The sequence below is a fragment of the Ostrinia furnacalis genome, unplaced genomic scaffold, assembly GCF_004193835.3.
Source record: "Ostrinia furnacalis isolate ACB-3 unplaced genomic scaffold, ASM419383v2 OfSCF2669, whole genome shotgun sequence".
NCBI classification, from domain to species: domain Eukaryota; kingdom Metazoa; phylum Arthropoda; class Insecta; order Lepidoptera; family Crambidae; genus Ostrinia; species Ostrinia furnacalis.
This window is the reverse complement of record NW_021132908.1, coordinates 77,904-103,257: the sequence shown is the minus strand read 5'-3', so window position 1 is coordinate 103,257 and position 25,354 is coordinate 77,904. Positions and strand designations below refer to the sequence as shown.

Sequence of the window (25,354 nt, the reverse complement as noted above, 5' to 3'; positions counted from 1 at the left end):
GTGTAAGAACAATGATTCCTGATGGACACTTGCCATAAAATTAATGATTAAGAATATTAAATCACAGCGATTTTATAATATGTCGTTTATGACAACATGGCGTCTAATGTATTAAGTGAATGTATGAACACCGATTCGCGAAAAATGTTTTGTATTGTCGTCACGCCGAGTCGCAGCCAAATAGTATAAAATAATAGAACAAGTTTTAGAAATACAACTCGGCATTCCACTTTTATAATATGCCCACATATTGCACGTAAATAAACAACATGAATCGTAGGTTGTTTCCACCCTTGTCATCTGACACATGAAATAAACTCCTATTGTATTATAGATATCGAAGCCGAATCGTATATAATAATAGAATGGGTTTTGGAGATCACTCGGGGTTCCACTTTTATAAAATACCTACCCCCAATGCTTTCCATGTTGCCTGGTTGATAGTGACCTGCTTCCAGCGCTTTCCTGCTACCTTTACGATGTCGTCGGTCCACCTTGTAGGTGGACGTTCTGTTGTTTCGTGGTACGATAAAATAGAGTTGGTCACTTTTCTATTAAAATTTCTGGGTTCAATTAGCCACAGTAGAACACACATAGCTATAGCTTTTTCAAAAGAGTCCCTGAACTTAAATTTTAATATGCTTATTAATTTTGTCGGCCATTTGGTGTAGTGGTTCAGAACAGACTACTATGCCGAGAGGTCCCAGGTTCGATTCCCGGCCGGGAAGAAATTGAAATGATGAATTTTAATTTCTGTGACGGGTCTGGGTGATACTATGTATAATAATGTATGTATTTAAAAAAAAGCATATAAGTAGTTAATATCCGTTAAGCTAAGTAAGGGTTTGTGATAAGTAAAATGTACTGTAATGACAATTAAAGCTAAGCTATTGTCATCTAGTATTGAATGGCAGGTTCTTACCTTATCATGAAAACGTTTCTTATCTGTAAGATGGGCATGGTGTGGTATTTTGTAAACAATGAAAGCTCTATTGTTTAAGTTCAAACATTTTCTGTTTAATGGGCCATTCTTAAATTTGTGCCAAATTTTTTAAAAAAATTAAAGATTTTTTTTTTAAACTTTTTGCGATGCGTATCGAAAGTATNACATTTCTTTTTAATACCGAAAATAACAAAAGGTTAACCTACGTTCTGTGTGGTATTTTCAACTTTAACTTTTGCACACTTTGCAAATTGGTTTTTAATTTAAAATGCGTTTCCATGTATGCTGTTACAAAGTATTTAGAGTGAAATTTAAATTAAATCTCGAAAGAATTATTATACTTATTGCATACCTATCATCTGCTTATTTATTTCAACTTTAATGCCTTATAATTCATAAAATATTGGGCGACTTTAATGCCTTATGGCTTTTTGTGCCAGTCAATCTTCGGGAAAAATTGTAATTATCTAAATATACAGGATGGCCAAAACAGTGAGGGCTAAAAGAAAAATTTAGATTTCTTACATCAAAGTGTATNCCAAACTGCAAAAGTCTATGAAATCTGCAGTATACACGCCGCAGCGGCAATGCCGCGCTGCCGATTTCATAGAGTTTTGCAGTTTGCGGTCTGCGGCCAGTCTTGGAATTGTACCTTAAATCTTAATATTTGTTACCAACTTGTCTGGCATTCCCTGGCACCATCTAATATGCAGCCTGTTTAACCTTTATCATACATAGGTGTCCTCTTAGTTGGTACATAAAGTAGCTATGTGGGTCACGCAGCATCTTGCTATTTGAATGATACCTACATTTTTGAAATTCTAATAATTCCGTAACCGAAATTATCCGAAACTTTCGGATAATCTGAAATGATTTCATATCCGTGACCGTAACCGAAACCGGTATAATATTATTGTAATATCCGTAACCGTATTCATAACCGAAACTTCATATCCTTATTATCCCTGTTACCAAGTACAAGTGCAGGTAGTAACGGCGCGCACGCACGGGTGACTTTTGTCACAGTATGTCAACTACTAATTACTGTCATGGTGACAAAAGTTTCTGTGAATTTTGGGCACATTAGAATAATAATTTTTAACCAAGGTAGATAAAGTTAAAAACGGGACTATTTCCAAAAAACCAAAAATTGTCGACAATTACAGCAAGAATTTACCAAGTGTTATACCATTTTGGAATCCTTACTAAATGCGCCAAATTATGACGTCACATGCCACACTTGCGTAGTACAATTTTTTTTCAGTACAGTCAGTTTAAACTAGGCAAAATTTTTATTTTGAAATTTTTTTTGGGAATAATGTATTTTTTTCATCCAAGTTGGAGCAGCTGGTTTTGTAATTTTTATAACAATTTAGAGAAGCATTATTCAGGGTTACATAACAAAAAAAAATTTGGAAAAGTGAAGATTTGTGGCAACACGAGTAAAAAGACCGTCAACTGGAGTAGAAATTTTTGATTTTTTTTAAATGCCCATTATTTTGAAAATATGCCACATAGATTTTTTTTTATATTTTTCTGATAACCAGCACAACTTGCCTCAACACCCAGTTCCGGCTTGACGTTACATTACGGGACACCCTGTATATATAAAAGAAAGTCCTGTTAGTTACTCCACTTATAACTCAAGAACGGCTGAACCGATTTAGCTGAAAATTGTCAGGGAGGTAGTTTAGAGCCAGGAGAAGGACAAAGAATACTTTTTATCCCGTTCGAAATTAAAAAAAAAGTCTGCTTATTTATTGCCATTAAGGCGGAACAAAGTTCGCCGGGTCAGCTAGTTTTTCATACAAAAGGATTTTCCCGCTAATTCCTGTTCCCGTGGGAATTCCTTAGTATACTATAACCTGCCCAGGAGTATGAAGAATAATTGTACCAAATTTCGTTAAAATCCGTCGAGTAGTTTTTGTTTCTATAAGGAACATACAGACAGACAGACAAAAATTTTACTGATTGCATTTTTGGCATCAGTATCGATCACTTATCACCCCCTGATAGTTATTTTGAAAATATATTTCATGTACAGAATTGACCTCTCTACAGATTTATTATAGGTAAGTATAGATTTTGCTAGACAAAGGCCTTCCCCAAGGATTTCCACAAAGACCGGTCCTGCGCCGCTCGCATCCAGGCACCTCCCGCGACCTTCACCAGATCGTCGGTCCACCTAGTGGGAGGCCTGCCCACGCTACGTCTTCCGGCTCGTGGTCGGCACTCAAGAACTTTCCTGCCCCAGCGTCTATCAAATCAGTCAGGTACTAAGATATTATCAAGAGTAAGGAAATAAATGAAATTATATGCAAAGACAGGAACAAAAATTAGTTTATTCTGTTCTGATCAGCCGAAAATACTCTCAAAAGAAAGTTTTTGTATTCATCTTCATTAGAGTCATAAACTAATTTCATATTATTTCCACTATCAGACGTGAAGTTATTGGTGTTGATTCCTCTCATCTCGCCTGAAAAAAAAACAAAAAAAAATAGTTTGGTTTATCGTGATAATATTCTTGTCATCCTGTTAGGTATCTGTATCAACAACAACATCAAAGTGGACCGATGACCTCACTTTATAAATTTATTTTGTACTACTTTTAGCTTTTGTCCGCGGCGTCACCCGCCTAAAATTCAGTTTTTGATAGAACAAAAATCTTGAACAAAATTNGTAAAGTTGAATCAAAATCTGTTCATTAGTTTTTGCATGAAAGGGTAACAAACATCCATATTCACAATTTTTAGCATTTATTATTATTAGTAGTACTTACCACATAAAATAATTCCGTTATCAGTAAGTCTTATGTCCTCAATTATGCTGTTATCTAGGGCCATGCTCATAACGGCCGGATCTAGTAGTCGCCAGAGAGTGCTCTTTGGTATAGACACTTGTTCGAATTTGTTTTGTTCCTGCATTATCTTTGTGTTTATTCTGCCAAGTTGCTTTACGCGCCATTCCTGTAATACAAACATTTACAAAAAATGCACGAGTACCTATGTATCGATGCTGAATTAGATTTTGAGTATCTCCCACATACTACTTTTAGCATCGACGATTTTGCGACTATATCGATGCAGCGGCCCGATTTCGCGACTTCATTGCGTTCGGAGTTCGGCGCGAGTTCTAGCTACTGATTTCGCTGCGTCGAGCTTAAGAAAAGCGACTTAATCACCAGTTTGGCGTTTTTAAGTGTGCTATGTGTAATTGGTCGCGGCATTAAGCTTCTTAAAACCGGCTAAATCGCCGATAGTAGCGTGTGTGTGTGGCTAAAATTCATTTTTTTCTGACCCAATAAAATGGCCAATCCGTACCGCCGTGGAGTGGCAGGTTATGTGGGGGCTTGAACCCACTAAAAACCTGGTGTATTCCCTCTGCCGCACAGTGGGACGTCCCTCCCTACACGGCAGAACCGATGGGATTTACCAGGACCTAACACATGCCACATTATGAAGGAGCACGCGTACCCTTATCCGAGGAAAACCAGTAAAACGGCACGAATTTCGTTCCGTGGTTGTGTTCCAATTTTTTTAAACTTTTTATTACTTACCCTAGTCACATTCAACGAGTATCTCACTCGATTATATGGAACTACCGTCACTTTGTCACTGCTAGCGTATTGTGCGACTATGTGGTATGCTTCTACGTCTAGTTTCGCATTGAACTCTGCTGTTTTGGTGTTTTCATCTGAAATAACAGTAAAAGGCCGTGTAAATACCATAAATTCTGTCAGAAATGGTATTTTGTAACCTTTCATTCTACGAGTAGGTACTTAGTTTATGGCATGTTTCCAAATTTTATTTTGGCTTCTCAAAATAGCCCCTTCCATAATAGAAATTAGATGAATAATTACTTCGAATTTTTTCAGCAGCTGTCTAACTAATTATCGTGTTTTTTAAAATGGTACCCAAGTCTGATATAAATTTTATTGTACTATTATTTTTATATACCACTACATTTTTATGACCGAAATAAAAATTCTGGATAATGAGTTACTAATACTGATCCTATTTAAGCAAAAAAAAGTTAAATAAAGTTACTCAAAATTTCATCCCAAAATTGGTAATTTATGGACACACGCGTCGCTAGCACTATTTACTTAAGATAATGTAAGACTTATTAGAACTCAAAATTACTTGAAATGTTGCATTAAAATGGTCTAAGTTAGCTAAGTAAGTAATAATAACACTGGAAGCGTGGTCAAGGCGTGAGCGAGACAGACAGACCGGGGCAATGTGCGAGCGCGTACGACTACTCTAGCAACTCTAGCGAGCAGCGGAGTGCCCCGGCTGTGACGCGTAAAATACGGACTAAAGAAAATTTTATAAAAAATTGAACTTTATGAAAAAAAAAATTTTTTACTTAAAATTTTTTACACATTTCTACATAACCTGTTTAAATTTTTTCGGTGATAAAAAATGTAGTGGTGTATAAATTGGGTTATTCAAAAACAAAACAAAATTATAGTTCAATCATCTTGTTTTATTACACATTATTTAAAAATATCGGTAAAAACATTTTCATATTATAGTAGTTAGTAGCACATAATAATAAGTGTAGGTAGTCCTATATTTTTTTTAATTTAATAATATTACACAAACATGGTTATTGAATAATACACAAATAATACTAGTTAATTATGTTAAATGTGAACTAAAGTACAAGTTTGATGTTTTTAAAAAACAATTATGATCAAATCTTGCTTTATTGACTTCTGTCAGTAACTACCACATACAGTTTAGCTTAAAACTAAATAAAAAGAAGACAATTTAGCTAATAAAATATTTTTACATCATGTATATTTGACAAATTTTAATATTACATACACAACACAGGGAATAAATCGTTTCAAAAAGTTACATTTACAGTTACATACCTATTCTTAAACATAAAATAATTATATCACTTCTGAAAATAGTTCTATCTTAAAACCTCCATCATCTTCAACGCACATGACAGCAGTGACATAGTCACCTCTGTTAACCTCCAGTGGTTGGTCCTTATAGAAAACAGAACTATGCACGAAACTGGACTTTCGTTTGGTGGATATTTCTGCAGCACCATCCATTACTTTGATCACATACCAACATAGCATACCATTGCATGCCCCGTCTCTCTCGACGTGTATTGAAACTACACAGGGTATCATACTGTGACAGCTGTCAGTTAAGTGTACTGGTCGAGACATATTTTTGTGTTCCAACCGCGTCGGGTCAACATAGGATATCTGCGATTCTGTGAATATGTTGGTCCTCGATCCTGGGGGCATAGCAGACATAGCTTTCTCGGTTAATTTATTATGTTTATCCAACAATTCACTGCTGATGAGTTGGACCTTCATAGACACATTTGGCATAAATAATCCCCCTTCTTGTAATCGCGCATGCTTCAGTAGTTTAGCCAGGCTATAAAGTGATCTGTCGATGTTGCCACTCATATTTAATACGTCACAATAAACTGCGTGGAATCTTTTGCCGTCAAACGGCTCAAGAGACAAGTTTTCGTAAAGCAATATTTCTACTCTGGACAGGCAAATATTGTGCCTACGGAAAACCTTTTTAAAAAACTTTTTATCTTGACGATCACGGGCCATACAAATGAGAGATTGCGCTCCTCGCTTCATCATCATCATCCCGAAGACAGGAAACGGACACAAATCTACAACGTCGACTTCTTCTATCTCCACCATTTGTGTTAAATGAACTGTTGCTATTTGTGCACTTTTAATAATCTCATTAATATAGACGTCATCGTTCAGGAACGTTGTTAATTGCTTTGACACTCTCGTTATTAGTTTTCTACAATCTGGCAGAAATCTTAGTCTCCCGCCAAATGTTGAGAACTGAGCAATGAAAGATTCACCTTCTGTGTATTGCATTGGTATAAAATCATGAAACACAGCTTGTTTCCACGCATCTGATCTCTCTTCTGATCTAGGATCGGTTGTCATAACGATGTCCTCGGTTATAAAAAGTTTGAAAAATCCTACCAGTGCATTGACTTCACCGCTACTTGTAACCGTCAATTTTGCATTGTCTGGAAAAATATTGGCAATTTTTTTGTTAATATCGGCAAACGAATTAAAGTTTATTTCAAAGACTAACTCTTCTTGCGTCACGAACTCTAAGTCTTTGTATGTGAAGATGTCTTCACCAAAGTATGGATCACGGTTATGTGTTTCTGTGTGTAAAAATAAGTCTTGAACACCAAGGAGTGTTTTAGCATCCGCAGAAATTTGGTATTTTTTTGGAATCTGCTCACAGCGGACGCCAATAACATAAAATTCAGCCCGGCCAGGAATTACCCGCGCTGAAGGTGTAAGAACCCTATTCCAAGCCGATAGGATGGTAAATAATAGCTCACTACCTAAAAGGCCGGCGTCAAATCTATTTGTTATCACAAGCAGGTTGCTTCTGTAGGAGCCAACTTCAATATCTTCAATATCTTCGATCTTGGTTCCTTTTTCGATTAAAAAGAAGTCTTGTTTCGGGTCTTCGAATGAATGTTGTATCGATGTTTCTGCTGATTCCTTACTTTCAATTTCTTCTTCTTTCCTCAGGATAGANCTCTATTGTTTAAGTTCAAACATTTCTGTTTAATACAGAAAATAGCAAAATGTTAACCTACGTTCTGTGTGGTATTTTCAACTTTAACTTTTGTACACTTTGCAAACTAGTTTTTAATTTAAAGTGCGTTTCCATATTATATTCTGTTACAAAGTATTTAGAGCGACATTTAAATTAAATCTTGAAAGAATGACTATACTTATTGCATACCTATAATCTGCTTATTTATTCAAACTTAAATGTCTTATAAATATTGGGTGAGTTTAATGCCTTATGGTTTTTTGTGCCAGTTAATCTTCGGGAAAAAACAAAAAAAACACGTACTTTTAAACCTTTGAATAAACACTTTTTACATGGTCCGTACATTGACTAAAATCATCATAGTAAACTAAGATCAATAGATATAAATGCCTTTATAATCCACAAGGTGGTCCGACGACCTGATAAAGGTAGCAGGAAGGCGCTGGATGCAGGCCGCTACCAACCGTGCGATGTGGAAGTCATTGGGGGAGGCCTATGTTCAGCAGTGGACGTCCTGTGGCTGAAATGATGATTATGATGATGTCAAAATGCCTTTATATGATTAGTAAAATAACTTACCATAAACATGACCGGCACCAACATAGATCTGTTTAAGTCTTGTTAAGAATTCGGGATCAATTTTGATTGCCAAAGCAATGTTGGTCAACGGAGCTAAAGCGACCACTATGAGTTGTCCTGAAATCAACAAACTTATGTTTGTATACTGCAAAGACTTAAAGTGGTGTGGTGTTTACTAGTAATTTTAATTAGGCACTGTCAAAATAATTGTATGTGAATTTAAAAAAATATTTTTGTGAAATGCAAAATAAAAGCTAGTTACTCCGTTCTAGATTTTAAGAAAAAAGCACTTTAGGTATCGAATTAACTGAGCTTTGTTAGACACCTAAGATAAACTTAAACAAATTAAATGCTTTTGAACTCTATGATCTACCAGTCAGCGGTTCCCGAATGGTGGTCCGCGGAACCCTGGGGTACCGTGGAAAGGCCGCAAGGGTACCGTAAAAAATATTATCCCACGTTTCGTGACCGACGTTGTTCGCGCGCACCGACTTGTTTACGCACAAGGGAGGGGCAGGGGGCAGGGCGTGCAGGCTGCAGGCGGAGTAGTACGGGGGTTCCGCTAGGAAAAGTATAATCAATTATGGTTCCTTGGCAAAGAAAAATTGGGAAACCCTGATCTACCTACTTAATACCAATTTCATAGGAACTTTTCCGATTATTGGAATTCTTATTCGAATTACTAATGCTTTTAGTATGTTATCGGTAATTTTAGACGATAAATGAATAGTATGATAAATGAAAATCGATAAAATGGCTATCGTAATGCGCATAATGCGCATCACAATAGGCATTTTATGCAGTCAGAGCAGTAGGTCTAGGATGCGCGCCGCGATAAGCTTTTAACACGCCATTTTATCGATTTTGCGTGATAAGCCCATACGTTTGTCGTCTAAAATCAGGAATAGTTTTTGAAGTAACTTACCTTCGTATTTCTTAGAGAACTCAATGAGAGCTAGAGCTGCCACCAGTGGCTCCGCTTTTATGGCTCGGTAGCTGACATTCTTGCTGTCTCCTAGACCATCTACTCCGAAGTAGGCGTCCGAAGAATAGCCAAGGACCAGTGCATCGGCACTGCCTCTGTATATTGGCACCTGGAAACAGCATTTGTTCAAGAATTATCTTTTTAATTGTCAATTTTAGGGAAGGTGTTTACACTAGAGATGAAACGGATAGTTGTTTGGCCGGATACCGGATATCCGGTCAGCTGCTAGGCCGGATAGCCGGATAGTTGGCCCATTGTCTCGTTGCATGTCGTGACGAGTTTAGGGCCGCACAGGTGCTTCGAACGCGATCAGTCGGTATATTATTAGATTAGACTAGTCACACTTTTCGAAAATCGAATCCATTCGAATAGAATGTCAGATTTTGCCACTTGTCTAGGGGGCAGATCAATTCGGGCGATTTCGGTTGCCATCGTGAGTGTGTGTTTGAATAGCGAATATTAAATTAGTTTACTTGCTGCGTAATCTGACTGAACTGCATCATGTCATCAAACGATCAGTAAAAAAAAGATCGTCTATTTTATTTGGAAATATTTCGACATTAACAGATATTTACTATTTATGTATTCGTCATTAGAGTGAATTGCCCAGAAAAAGAAATTAGTTTTTTTGTAAGGCCTTAATATGGCTTTTTTGTAACTTTTTGGACTTTAATTATAAACCGTCATTATTATAAGCCATTTTATTGATATTTACCTCAAAGATTAATGTATTTCATTTTATTAATAGAAAATTGTCGTAGTTTTTAAATATCCGGTATCACATCGACGCTCTGGTACGAAGCGGGCGAACGCGTGGAGTTTTGCGGGTGAGTGCGAGGGAGAGTCGCATTCCAGCGAGGTACGCAGTTAGCTAGATCGGGTTGTAATGTAAGTAACTAAGTAAGCCCCTTTTTAAAGACTTGCCGAACACCGGAATAAGGCTGAAGGCCAAGGATGCGCACCACAGTCTGTTATCGTGGCATTTCATAGATTTTGCACGATAAGCCCATTCATTTATCGTCTAAAGTACGGCCAACTAGCAGCGATACAAAAGAAAACGACTGTCTTTGTCGTAATGTCTCGTTCTCCCTCCAAAATGTATGTCAAAGTCAGACGGGTTCACCCATGACATTGGGTTTGTTTACATTTGGTATCGCTTCTCGTTGGCCGTACTTGTGACCGTACTTTATAATAGTCGATAAGATTTTATCATGGCGCACATCTTAGCCCAGCTGGAGTAGGTAATATAAAAAGATTCACAGTAACTCCGTTACTAATTTAAAGATACGCACATATTGAACACTAGCTTAAAATGGAATTTTCATGCATGCCGAGTTGCAGCAGAGCAGAGCTGAGTACTATAACAAGAACCGGTGATTTTTGTATGGAATTTGACAGATTTTTGACGTTTGTTAAAGTCAAAGTAAGATGTGCAACCCAGCCCAGTCTTTAGTTTAAACAAGTGTCTCGAAGTAACGCGAGAGAAGTAAGAACTTGAGTGTAACTTTTGAAATAACTAAGGCAGTTGCTATTATTTTTCGTATAAAAGAAAACGAAACACTATAATTTCTTACATCTCTTCTCTCGGCGACATCAAGGATCCTCTGGCTGTTGATGTACACTTGAGATTCGTTCACATTTCCGTTGACTGTAGTGAGCCCGACCACATTAGGCCTGGAAAGTTAAAAATTAATATGTATCAAATATAGGTAATATTATAAGCAACACTATACAAAAATTCGTAATAAAAAACCTATTTTGAGTGCAAATAATCAGGTGGAATCTAAAGTATTCCGAGATAATAATAACAATAACTAGCTGTGCCCGCGACTTCATACGCGTGAAAATAGTTCGAATAATACATATTTCTCTTCGATCGATCGGACCAGTAGCAGTTCCTGAGAATAGCGCGTTCAACCAAAAAAAAAAGAACTCTTTAGCTTTATAATTTATTAGTAGATAGGAAATAAATGAACTGAATTACATGGGCTCTTAGATTAATAAAGCCTTGGGATTGTATTTTGTTTGAACATCAAGACCAACACGATTCAATTAATTTAAAGATTCATTGTATGGATACTCATTCAAACGAATCATCAGTCACTGATCTATGTATTTATTAAATTATTTCTTTCTTTTACAAGGACGCTTACTGAGACAGAAAATACCCTACTTACTTATTTAAGCCTACAAATAAGTTGTATGAGAATTTCACACTAATTTGAGATCAAATTAATTGAACCTTGAAAAAGTTTCTTATTTTAAACAGTGATGATTGACGTAATTATCAGACGCATGCCTATTTAAAAAACACAATGAAATACATTTAATTAAAATTGATAATAATATCACCTAGTGAACAGCTGCTGCAGCTGACAAGACAAAACCAAAATAATTTTTAGTTTCAAGTTTTTTAACCGTGACGATTGACGTCAATACTGCCGCACAATTTATANAATGATGATGATGATGATGTCAAAATGCCTTTATATGATTAGTAAAATAACTTACCATAAACATGACCGGCACCAACATAGATCTGTTTTAGTCTTGTTAAGAATTCGGGATCAATTTTGATTGCCAAAGCAATGTTGGTCAACGGAGCTAAAGCGACCACTATGAGTTGTCCTGAAATCAACAAAGTTATGTTTGTATTACAATGTTTTGCTTTACGAAAAATTACTGCAAAGACTCGAAGTGATGTGGTGTTTACTAGTAATTTTAATTAAGCACTGTTAAAATAATTGTATGTGAATTAAAAAAAATTGTGAAATGCAGACCAAGAGATTCTCCGTTCTAGATTTGAAGAAATAATAATAATATAAGCTTTGTTAGACGCCTAAGATAAACTTAAACAAATTAAACGCTATTGAACTCTATGATCTACTTAATACCAATTTCATAGGAACTTTGATGAATCAGAGGTGGAATTGTGTAAAGCAATCGTAATCATTTGACAGTTTATAACGTACGATAAGAATAAAGAGTATAGAGTAAGTATATAGAATAAGAACAAAGCGTTTGACAGAATTTATGTCAAACGCTTTGTTTAACTGATTATATCGTACGTTATGAACTTTCAAATGATTACGATTGCTCCTCAGAATGCTTTTAGAATGTTATCGGTCATTTTTGACGATACATGAATAGTATGATAAATGAAAATCGATAAAATGCCTATCATAATGCGCATTATCCCAGCATTAGGCCTAGGATGCGCGCCGCGATAAGCTTTTATCGCGTCATTTTATCGACATTGCGTGATAAGCCCATACGTTTGTCGTCTAAACTCAAGAATAGTTTTTGAAGTAACTTACCTTCGTATTTCTTAGAGAACTCAATGAGAGCTAGAGCTGCCACCAGTGGCTCCGCTTTTATGGCTCGGTAGCTGACATTCTTGCTGTCTCCTAGACCATCTACTCCGAAGTAGGCGTCCGAAGAATAGCCAAGGACCAGTGCATCGGCACTGCCTCTGTATATTGGCACCTGGAAAGAGCATTTGTTCGAGAAATATCTTTTTAATTGACAATTTTAGGGAAGGTGTTTATACAGCCCGATCGAGTTCTGCGCATCTGTCAGCTGTGACGTCATATCGACGCTCTGCTACGGACGTGTGGAGCTTTGCGGGTGAGTGAAAGGGAGAGTCGCGAGGTGCGCTGTAAACTCCTTTATTAAAAACTTGCCGAACACCGGAATAGGGCTGAATGAAGGCCAAGGATGCGCGTCACAACAAACTGTTATCGCGGCATTTTATAGATTTTGCACACATTTAAGATTTTATCATGGCCCACGCACATCTTAGCCCAGCTGGAGTAGGTAATATAAAAAGATTCACAGTAAGTCCGTTACTAATATAAATATACTTATTGAACAACTAGCTTTTGTCCGCGGCTTCACCCGCGTGAAATTTAGTTTGTCACATATCGTCATAAATTATAGCCTATGTGTTATATTCTGCGTTATAAACAATAATACTATAAAGTTTCATCAAAATCCGTTCAGTAGTTTTTGCGTGAGAGTAACAAACATCCAGACATGCAAACTTTCGCATTTATACAGGGTGTTTGGTAAATGGGTATATGAGCCGACACTAGCCCATGTTAGCATGGTCATATAAATGGTATGGTGAAGTCAGAAAATTGATATCTTCATTTTAATTATTTTAATTTTCATACAAATCCGAATTTATAAAATTTATTTTGTATGAAACTTAAAAAAAATAAAATGATGATATCAAATTTCTGACTTCACCATACCATTTATATGATCATGTTAACATGGGCTAGTGTCGGCTCATATACCCATTTACCTAACACCCTGTATATTAGTAGGATTGCCAAACACCGGATAGGGTTGAAGGCCAAGGATGCGCGCCACAATCTGTTATCGTGGCACTTTATAGATTTTGCACGATAAGGCCATACATTTATCGTTTACAATAGTCGATAAGATTTTATCATGGTGCACATCTTAGCCCAGCTGGAGTAGGTAATATAAAAAGATTCACAGTAAGTCCGTTACTAACTTAAAGATACGCACCTATTGAACACTAGCTTAAAATGCAATTACATGCATGCTAAATTGCACCACTTAACTTTAACCGTAACTTTAATAATAAAATCGATGGTTTTTGTATAGAGTTCGAAAGATTTTTGACGTTTGTTAAAGTCCGCAACCCAGCCCAAGAGTCTTTAGTTTAAACAAGTGTTCACCGCAAGTGTAACTTTTTAAAATTACTTATGGGATTGATATTATTTTTCATATTAAAAACATCAACTCTATTATCTTACATCTCTTCTCTCGGCGACATCAAGGATCCTCTGGCTGTTGATGTACACTTGAGATTCGTTCACATTTCCGTTGACTGTAGTGAGCCCGACAACATTAGGTCTGAAAAGTATAAAAAAATTCGCAATGAAAAATCCATTTTGAGTGCAAATAAATCAGGTGAAATCAAAAGATTCCGAGATATAACAATAACTAGCTGTGCCCGCGACTTCATACGCGTGAAAATAGTTCGAATAATATTTCCCGTTTTGGCAACATTTTTCTTTACTGCTCCGCCCCTCTTCGATCGATCGGACCAGTAGCAGTTCCTGAGAATAGCGCGTTCAACCAAACAAACGAACTCTTTAGCTTTATACATTTATTAGTAGATAGGAAATAAATGAACTGAATTACATGGGCTCTTAGATTAATAAAGCCTTGGGATTGTATTTTGTTTGAACATCTCGACCAACACGATTCAATTCATTCAAAGATTCATTGTATTGATACTCATTCAAACAAATCATCAGTCACTGGTCTATTTATTAAATTATTTAATTCTTTTACAAGCATGCTTATAGAGACAGAAAATACCCTACTTAGTTACTTAAAAGTAGGGATGTTATAGATAATGTAGTTTCGGTTATGGATACGGATATTTTTTTATTTCGGATATCCGTAAGTATCGTTTACGGTTACGGATATCTGTGCTTTAGAATGCAATTTGCAATGGTTGTCCAACACGGTTCAATCATGGCCGCACACTTTACATCGAATAAAAAGTAATAAAAAAATAAAAATTGATACTAGATGGCATTATAAAGGTAAATCAGGCTGTTATGCCTTTACATATAATGCTATACAAATAACAATTTAAACTGCCTACATCCGAAACTATCCAAAACGTTTGAATCGGTTACGGTTATTTTTTTATTTCGGATATTCGAAAGTTTCGGTCACGGTTACGGATATCCATAACATCCCTGGTTAAAAGTACCTACAAATAAGTTGTATGAGAATTTCACACTAATTTGAGATCAATTGAACCTTGAAAAAACAAAAAAAAAACAGTTTAAAGTTTCTTAATTTAAACACTGATGATTGACGTAATTATCAGACGCATATTTATAAAACAATAAGCCACATTTAATTAAAATTGATAATAAAATCACCTAAGTAAATTAAGCTAACAGCAGCTGCAGCTGACAAGACAAAACCAAAATAATCTTTAGTTTCAAGTTTTTTAACCGTGACGATTGACGTCAATATCGGATGCATATTTTAATACAATTAAAAACATTAATTAAAATGGATAATAATATCACTTAAGTAAATTAATTTAACCGCAGCTGCGGCTATAAAATTAATTTAAGGAATATTAACTTCATGACTGCACCTGAAAAAATAATACTAAAATCCTTCAGTATTCGGTACCGGCTCTCAAGTAGGAAAGAAGACATACCCCATGAAGTATTTTTCTTCAAGCAACGCAATAAATATTGCCATAGCATCATCGGCGCCACCATCATGGTCTATAACAAGTTTAGGACCCCGTTTTTCTCTGAAAACATACACATTTTTTTTTAAATAGCACAATAATAGTATTTTTTTAGAAACCTTTAAGTCTCTATTTTGAAACTTTCGTGGTACAAATTGAAAAGATGACACGTCTTGACTCTCTATTGCATTATTACAGTCAGCCTCAAATAATGTTTCATGATACCCAAAGTGGCCAAAAAGTTACCAATACAACTTTTAAATCTTACCAAAGACGTTGCCAACTTTTTGGCTACTTTGGGTGTCATGAAATATTTGACGCTGACTGTACCACACAAAACTGACAAATGAAAGAAATATAAAATTAAAACGGCACAATTGGGCAGTGTTACTGCTAGAATATAATGTCGTGCAAATAAATCGTCCCTCGCATGACTAACTATCCTATCTCAGTCTTTTGGCGATTTGAGTTAGGACTACAATTTTTTCCTGCTTCCATTGTCTACGATTTTCTCTAACTCACGTATCTGTATGTACAGCCGTAGTAGCCGTATGTAGTGTCGGTTTTCGCTTGCACTAGGTTCTGTAAGAGTCAAACCTGCCAACATAATCGTGCAAGAAACAGTGTTGCTAACAGTTGTAGATACAATGTATCTCTCTACAAAATTTAAGAATAAATTAGCCTCATTGTTTGCATACAATATTAAATGTAATTATACTCATAAAACTGATCATAGTCAGGGTACTAATAATTTGATATCTCAGTATGTAAATAGTAACAATATTATGACTGTACCTACTNTGTTTATTTTTCTATCCCATCAGTGCAATGTTACAAAATGTAGTTTTTTTAATTTAATAGATAATGGCAGGTTGAACCAACAAGAAGGTTTTACTTTATCAATCATAATAATCTTCTTGACAAGTTAAATCGTCAAACAACTTTGATCTGAATAATTTTGAACTTTACTGACGAACAGTTAAAGATTATTTTCTCTAACTCGAGATTATTCTGTAACATAGTTTCAAAAGGTAATATGTGCTCGCGATTCGTTGAAGGAATCAATTTGAAAACTGACGAACCTTTTCATTCCGTGACTGTACATTGGTTCTCAACTTATAGACACTTATGAAAACCCGTGGTTTTGAGAAAGTGGCAAAACTGAGATAAGAGAGTTAGTCATGTAAGTGACGAAATGTTTTATCTAATTATCTATCCAGGAAGATTTCCAAAAGGCCCTTCTCTATTTCAAGGCCTTCTATATTTACCTACAAAGATAATCGACTTAACTCAGCTATATGAAACAAAAATGTATTCAAATCATCCTCTACAAAGAATACACCTAAATAGCGATAAGTACGAGTAAATACAGCGTGCTATTTTTCTGAATTTAGTGTCAACCTTGATGGCTCTACATTCTTGGTATTATGTACGCAGCTTTTGCTAATGAGCTTATCAGGTAAAAAGCTCTTATCTTATTTTCTTTGTAATCCTTTGTGTACAGGGAAAGTACACCAGTCTTTACAACAATGAAAAAATATCAGTGTTTAACATGGTATGCTATTAGGACTTACTGATTTTTTTAAATGTTGATGATTTTTTTTAAAGAATCTTAGCAGCATTATAAGAAACTAATATGTATACTAAGAACATAAAACCCGGTCGTCTTTTTTATCATTATTTAATGCGAAGTAGAGAGAAATACGAGTACTTAGTATTGACTGATTGTCGATAGACGTTGATGGGCACCAGCAAATTTGCGCTTAATCATTTTAAATGATTCATCCTTGGCCTACAATTGAAAAATTTGGCTATGTAGGTATTTGCATATTTTTGAATTTGAATTACAATGAGGTTATTGAATATGACGTCTATGTATAGGTAGTGCCTAGGTACAGACTATTACAGACGACAGCACATTGAGGTAAAAACTGTAACGTCTATGTACACTGGACCGCAAGAAAAAGGTCGGAGAGAAAATCTTCTTAATATAATGGAAAAACTATGCATTTTCATTTATTTTACATGTACTAAAAATACAAATCTTTAATAAAGGCTGAGTTACACCACCTAACTATAACAGTAACTATAACGACCGGTGTTATTTGTATGGAGTTTGATAGACGTTTAAGTAAGATGGTGCAACCCAACCTTAGTCCGTGCCTTAGGTTACGGGTACGCTGGTTCAAACTGGTCGCGTCATGTGTGGTCTCTCAACGGACGCTATGGCAGAAACTTAGATGCAACTCAAAAGTAACTAGCAGTTGCAGTTTCGTTGCAGTTGCGTTTCACCGTCTGTTCTGGGCCTTAGTCTTTATTTCAGAAAGCTAGCTCTGGCACTTTTGAAGTTAATATAATGAAAATTTACTATCCAACCCTTATTCTGTGCGGTCCAGATTTTTCAAATCTCCAGTTGTACTTAAGTACCGGAGTTCCGACAATAATATTTTTTTTTAGAAAGTGCTGGTGTTTTCTCACTATTGTTTCCAGTGCAGTTAAAATGGGTGCCCCTTTTGCAACACAATGTTCAGCTGATTTGCAGCCGACTGTACTTATAGAAACAACACTATTTTATGGCAGCGATAATGAATTCGTGAGAAAGTTTTTTTATCTTTCACTATTCTACGCCGTGTATATTATACACTTGTACCTATGCGACAGCACCTCAAATTAAACATAGTGGCATTTTATGCAGATGTTTATGGATACGAATTTCCAGCAAATGATGAGTACTTTTTTGCGCTGCCGACTGTATTTACAATTTAGAGTAGGCGCACACCGTTGATTTTTAGTTGGCCGATAGTTGTGCCCGATTTTAAATTGTATGAAGAATCGGCCAAATCGAATCGGCGTAGTGTGCGCCGCACTCCCATACATACCCATACTGATCNGAGTGAGATCACTTATCGTTTCCACCCTGTATATTTACCTACAAAGATAATAGACTTAACTCGGCTATATGTAACAAAAATCTATTCAAATCATCCTCTACAAAGAATACACCTAAATAGCGATAAGTACGAGTATATACAGCGTGCTATTTTTCTGGTTTTAGTGTCAACCTTGATGACTCTACATTCTCTACCGGCGTGGTATTATGTACGCAGCTTTTTCTAATGAGCTTATCAGTTATCAGGTAAAAAGCTCTTATCTTATTTTCTTTGTAATCCTTTGTGTACAGGGAAGGTACACCCGTCTTTACAACAAAAAAAAAATCTGTGTTTAACTTGATGTGCTTTAGGACTTAGGCCCAAAACAGACGATGAAACGCAACTGCAACGAAACTGCAACTGCTAGTTACTTTTGAGTTGCATCTAAGTTTCTGCCATAGCATCCGTTGAGAGACCACTCATGACGCGACCAGTTTGAAACTTTCAGTTTCAGTTTCATTCATGAGAATCATCAGAAAGTTGCAGTTTCGTTGCAGTTGCGTTTCACCGTCTGTTCTGGGCCTTACTGTTTTTTTTTAATTTTGATGAATTTTTTTAAAGAGTCTTAACACCATTAAATGAAACTAAAAACTTAAAACCCGTTCCTCTTATTTATCATTATTTAATGCGAAGTAGAAAGAAATACGAGTAACTACTTAGTATTGACTGAATGTCGATTGACGTTGATGGGCACCGGCAAATTTGCGCTTAATCATTTTAAATGATTCATCCTTGGCCTACAATTGAAAAATTTGGCTATGTAGGTATTTGCATATTTTTGCATTTGAATTACAATGTGGCTATTGAGATGCCTGAAATATTGAATATGGCGTCTATGTGTAGGTAGTGCTTAGGCACAGACTACAGACGACAGCACATTGAGGTAAAAACTGTCTTATGTACAGTCGACAGCACATCAAGCTATACATTTTCGTTGCAAAGTCGCCCGTATCGCAACTACGTAAGACCGTACCTACATCGGATCGCAAGAAAAGGGTCGGTTATAAAATCTTCTATATCTTAAAAAGTACCTGACCTACTACGCATTTTCATTTATTTTACATTTATTTAAAAAAAAGTTTGAATTAATTTAATCTTTATTTATTAAAGCTAGCTGCTGGCATTTTTGAACAGTTTCTAACTAACCCTCATTCTTTGCGATCCAATAAATCCAATTTTATTTTAATCTCCAGTTGTAAGTACCGAAGTTCCGTTTTTGAGAGATAAGGAATTTTGAATATTTAGACAATAATCTATTTTTTTAGAAAGTGCTGGTAGTTTCTTGCTATTGTATCCAGTGCAGTTAAAATGGGTTCCAGTGTAGTTCAAATGGGTACCACTTTTGCAACACAATGTACAGCTGATGTGTAGCCGAATGTACTTACTTATAGAAACACCACAATTTTATGGCAGCGATAATGAATTCGTGAAAAAGATTGTTTTATCTTTCACTATACTACGCCGTGTATATTGCCACTTGTACAGGCGACAGCGAGTTAAACATAGTGGTATTATTTTTATGCAGGTTTTTAAGGATACGAATTTCCAGCAAATGATGAGTAGTTTGTTGTGTTGTCGACTGTATTTATAATTTAAGACCATTAGGATTAGTACTTTAGAACTAAGTAGTCTATCTGGTTTATTATGATCAAAATGATTCATTCGTTTCAGCCGAATGACGTCCACTGCTGGACAAAGGCCTCCCCCAAGGATTTCCACAAAGAACGGTCCTCAGGCCGACCGGTAAGAAAATGATTACTTACATAAATATAAATTGTTTTTACTCATAAAAATTTAAATATTATTATAAATAAAGATAAATCAAGAAAGTAATAAATATTTAAAAACAATAATAAATTGAAAATGTAAGCGAATAAATAAATAAAATACCAATAAGGAATTCATGTTTCAATAATTAACTTTAAAAAAAAACCGACTTCAAATGCGTGAACACAAAAAAAAACTAAAAATTAAAAAAAAAAGTTCTACCCTGGGGGGTGAAATATTTTCTTCAAATTCGCATGAAACCACCCTTTTGATAATACCTATTCAACAAAAAAATAATCGTTCAAATTGGTTCATAATCGGCGGAGATATTGCGTATAAAAAAGTTCATCCCCAATTTTCCACCCTTGGGGGTGAAATATTTTCTTCAAATTCGCATGAAACCACCCTTTTGATAATACCTATACAACAAAAAATTAATCGTTCAAATTGATTTATAATCGGCGGAGATATTGCGTATAAAAAACTTGAGGGTTGTTTTTTCTATTATTAAATTTAAATGGGACCACCCTTGAGGTATTACCTATACGCCAAAAAAAGATTTGCTCAAATCGGTTCATTAATTGGCGGAGTTATCGCGTAACAAACATAGAAAAAAAACATACGGGTCGAATTGAGAACCTCCTCCTTTTTTGAAGTCGGTTGAAAATATGCAGTTATTAAAATTAAGTGTCTCGTTTTCCAGAAATGACTAAGTATAATTAATTAATTTAATGTACTCATTAAAATATTATCATTGCTAAACATTTTAAATTAAAATATTGAACACAGTTTTGCGTGGATTATTATTATCAATATTGACCCATATTTTTTTTAATCTAAAAAATAATATCATACCTTCTAGCCAAAACTGAAGAAAGCCATAACACAAACACTATAATTTTGATAGCACTTTTCATTGTAGTATTTTTTGTATCACTGTGTACCAAAGAAGAGACTAAAAGGTGACTGAGGTTTTATATCGGATTTTCCTTGAAATGATAACAATAATAAGTACCAACTAAGTACCTGCAATATTATCTCAAGATGATACTTTATAATCTAGTCAGGTAAATCTTGGATTTCTTTGTCCTTAATTACATAACAACAGCAACGGCCTTTAGGAAAAAAGTGAAAAAAGTGTATTACAATTCAATGCTTTCTTCAATTTGTGTGTTTTTAGTGAAATAAAATAAAATAAAATAAAATAAACTGTCAGACCTTTTACGAAAAAACAATTAATTTATCTATGACTAATTATTCTTTAAATGTGAAGTTCTTAAACTTTTGCAGATACAAATTAAAATTATATAGGAAATCTTTAGGTACCAAAAGAATTTAACATATTAATAAAATTCAAATTATGAAAATATTTCCAAAATCCTGTAGTTTTTGTACCCAATAATTGAAATAAAAAGATATGATTAAATAAAAAAAATGCAAAAATACAAGAGCAACACTTTTTGAGCCAAAGTAAAACTTCCAACTAAAAATGTATCATCGTTTTGTAATACTTTATATACCTACAGTCAGCGTCAAAATAAAATAGTTCTGACACTCAAAGTGGCCAAAAAATTGATAACACAACCTTATTCCAATTGTAATAAAGACGTGTTGCGAACTTATTGCCTACTTTTGGTGACACAAACTATTTGACTCTGACTGTAGATACTGTTGGTTACAAACCAATGAACCTGAATGGTAAAGTAATTAACATAAAAAATGTAGCAGTTGCTCAGGTAATTAACTAATGAATAGTTATGACGTCACTTGCTCACGATTTTTGATTTTTATGCGAATCAAAGAAAACTGGTATCGCAAATATTGTTAGCTTGGCCTTGAGACCTGTCTATAAANATCTATAATCAGTGAAGACCCATGGGAAGAAATCTACAACCAGCCGGGCTAGTATGATCGCCGTGATAAAATCACAATGATTTTAGACGACAAATGTATGGGCTTATCGCATACAATCGAGAAAATGGCGCGATAAAAGTTTATCGTGGCGCGCATCCTAGGCCTACTGGTCGAATCTGCGCACCTGGCTGCCGTGACGTCACATCGACGCTTTGGTACGAACGGGGCGAACGCAGGGAGATGTGCGGGTGAGTGCGAGAGAGAGTCGCATTCCAGCGAGGTGGGCAGTTAACTTGACCGGGTTGTACTTTTAAATGGTTCAAATAAATACTTTGAAACTTTAAAGTTTTTATATGAATAAATAGTTAGGAAATTACAAAATTACACTACACAAACAAATTATACACTATGAACTTGATCTTAATAGACACCTGCACCAGTCTATCGTCAATAGAAACACAAAAATGACAATAGTAACTAACCAATTTTTGATATTTTTATTACCTGTATAAGTAATCTGTCTAGTAATTAAATAACTATTAACAAATAAGTATTAGTTATTATATCTTAATTGACAATTATTTTAAAAGGTATTCCTCGTAAATATAATATTAATTAATCATAGAAACCTATCGATATTATGTTGTATGGGTAAGTAGGTCCAGGCATAAAATCTACGAGCATTTGATTTCAAGTCGCTCTACATCCGAGGATGTACTGTTCACGAAAACATCTCAACCTTAAAACGGCTTATTCCCACAGGTTTTCTTCTCTACTGTTAAAAAAACATTGTCTTTATTAAAACCGGTGGGAAAAAAAAAACAAGAGTCGTGGACCTTTGGAAATACGCCCTTAAAACTTCATTTTTATTATGACTAACAAGAAAAGATAGGAGATCGTGCATAGAGCTGCCTCTACAATCGACGTGGATGACGACCGCTCTACCAAGAACGAAATGACAAACAAAATATGAAGAAGATGAAATATGAACCGTTGTACCTATTTATTTATTATTTCTCAGAATAAAAAGTTTCTCATGATCTAATGAATAAGATGTTTTAAGACTGTGTTGATCATCTATGTATAATGTACTTACGTACACAGGATAGTAAATATTATAAATTCTGGCAATAACCGGTCACAAACATTACATTATCAAGATGTTTTTTATTATGCATGTACAATTTTTTTAAAAGTTCATCTTAGTAATTACCTAAATCGTTAGATACATTTCGCAAATAATATTAAAACTTATTTGCAAAGATAGCGCACATAATTGACGACAATTACGTTGATAATGTAAGTAAAACCACAGAATAAGGTAAAACATTATTATGGCAATTGTTCAGGTGGTAAAAACTTTTTACACATTCAGAAGTTTTTGTACAGATATTTATTCTGAGACAGCATCTGTGACCGGCAAAATAATATCATTGGGGCTATGTTCAACAGTGGTCCTATCTATGGCTGAAATGATGATGATGATAATGCTGAAGACTGCATTGGTTCTTTAAACAAAAATCAGGTAGTACTTACGTGTCCAAACATAAAGACAATATCACAGCAACAACTACGATAAATACTAAAAAAGAAATTGAAGCCAAAATGTAAAGTTTTCTCTTTTCCATCACTGCATCATTCATTTTTTCATCAGATTTGATAAACTCTTGAAATAAACACTTCACTTTCTTCTCATCAGGATTCTTCAATTGATTTACTAAGTACTAAATATGTACTAAATATCCCTGGTAATTTATAAGACATGTGCATGGTTTGCTTATGTCTCTCACCGACACCATCTGTTTGTTCCATGACGAGACCTTATTTGAATAATAAAATGGTTTTCATTGGCTTAATAGATAGAGATATTCCATGTGATAAAAACTCACAGTAGTGTCGTTCCAAAATTATAAATCTCAGTGATTCTGTGTACTTTTAATCTTGTTGGTGAAAGGGTGGCACTGCTCAGTTTACTCTTGTTTTTTTTCTTCTCCCATTATTAAGTGCCACTGTCATGTCTATGTAATTGCCTGTATTTGTGTGATGTCCATTGTAATAAATGTATCTTTCTTTATTTCTTGCCATTTTCTGATAATATAATGCTATTATTGGCTAATCAGTTGCACAAAAAATACATTATAATTGTCTATGAACTCGTAATTACGAGTAGTGTAATAAATTAGAACTCTTTTGTATACTAATGCGTTTTTGGGAAACAATTAGTATGTAAACAGCAAGAGTATGCGTCATGTTTTTAAAATGGAATTAAAAACGCTAGAAGGTGCCTTTGTGTATTTTTAGTTCGATATTTTGAACAATTTACTTAATTCTTACCTATTCTGTTATCTGCTTTGCGAAGTCGATCTTTATTTCACAAATTCTCCCTTGTTTCGTTAGTTTTAATGCAGGCCCAAGAAAAATTTAACTCTCCTCCAAGATTTCTGCTTAATTTACTGATAATTTTCGGTTGTCAAGCTGAAGATCCTGTATACACCAGGAGTTGCTGTGGTGGAATTATAAACTATCTCGTTAAAGAAAAACTTATCTAACAATTCTCACTTACTCTTACTACTTTTTCACTACTATATTTGTAATTATTGCAATCGTCATCATCAGCATAGCCACCATACTTAGCTGTTAGACATCATATATTTATATTAGCTTGAATTTTATCCTTTTTAAGACAATTTGTTATCATAAATAATATAATAAATAAATAAATAAATGATTCTTTATTCAAGTAACCAGGACTCAGTTTGTTAGTAACAATTGCACTTAAAAACTATGTTAGTTGAAACAAGATGTAAAATAAGAAATTAAATAAATTGAATTTAGATTAAATAGAATCATAGAATCTTCAAACAGGCCTACTATGTATTGTTATATTGTAAGTGCGATGGTATTTACTATTATCTTATATCATTGCAGAGATGAAAGTCGTAAATTAACTTAATAATTGTGTTACATGAGAGACATTCGTTTAGTTTAGTCTATTGGAAAGCACTCCTTTCTATTCAGCAATTCCATTTTTATATTACCAAAAATCTTATACAATTTTGAAAGCAATATTATCGCTTAACGTTATGTCATTAATTTTGTCTTCGTTATCATCATCAAGTGATCCAGTTTCTAGAGGCAAATGAAGGATCTGCTGCTCTGGCCAGACGGGTTGGGAAAGCCATTATTAGGTAGGTACTTAATGTTTATCGGTTTGCCTACAATACCCATTTAGAATTCTAAAATTCTGAGTGATCTGTGTACAGTCGAGAAATGTGTCATTTTGTGTTTGGTTTATTTATTGAAAAAGTGCAGAGTTAAGATTTAAAATCTACCTAATATTTTCATAACTACGTGGTTGATTATCATATTTTTTACAAGCTTTATTGTTCTAAATGTTTAATATTTAAATAATAAATATTTGTGCATGTCTGCTTTATT

General features: G+C 34.8%; 1 protein-coding gene across 6 annotated transcripts; it reads right to left on the bottom strand.

Annotated features, from left to right (window-relative positions):
- Positions 1 to 3,268: 3,268 nt before the first annotated feature.
- Positions 3,269 to 23,669, bottom strand: LOC114356142 (probable uridine nucleosidase 2). 6 transcript variants are annotated; one of them, XM_028309249.1, is made up of 9 exons: positions 22,101 to 22,220; positions 20,918 to 21,051; positions 15,330 to 15,428; positions 10,675 to 10,774; positions 9,041 to 9,209; positions 8,116 to 8,232; positions 4,500 to 4,636; positions 3,723 to 3,909; positions 3,269 to 3,419 (listed from the first exon to the last, which is right to left on the bottom strand). In XM_028309249.1, exons 2-9 carry the CDS (start codon positions 20,977 to 20,979, stop codon positions 3,280 to 3,282), a joined length of 1,011 nt encoding a protein of 336 aa, XP_028165050.1. In that variant the 5' UTR covers positions 20,980 to 21,051; positions 22,101 to 22,220; the 3' UTR covers positions 3,269 to 3,279. The 6 variants fall into 6 exon arrangements, with proteins under 6 accessions (XP_028165050.1, XP_028165051.1, XP_028165046.1 ...); XM_028309250.1 differs by lacking the exon at positions 22,101 to 22,220 and adding an exon at positions 21,089 to 21,226 and having other exon boundaries at positions 20,918 to 21,017; XM_028309245.1 differs by lacking the exons at positions 20,918 to 21,051; positions 22,101 to 22,220 and adding an exon at positions 23,453 to 23,669.
- Positions 23,670 to 25,354: the final 1,685 nt, after the last annotated feature.

Coding starts and splice junctions, on each gene's coding strand:
- LOC114356142 (XM_028309245.1), bottom strand. CDS start 23,559: ATGAATGATGCAGTGATGGAAAAGAGAAAACTTTACATTTTGGCTTCA. Junction 10,775..15,329: donor GAAGAAAAATACTTCATGGG/GTATGTCTTCTT, acceptor TTAACTTTCCAG/GCCTAATGTGGTCGGGCTCA. Junction 8,233..9,040: donor GTTCTCTAAGAAATACGAAG/GTAAGTTACTTC, acceptor TGTTGATTTCAG/GACAACTCATAGTGGTCGCT.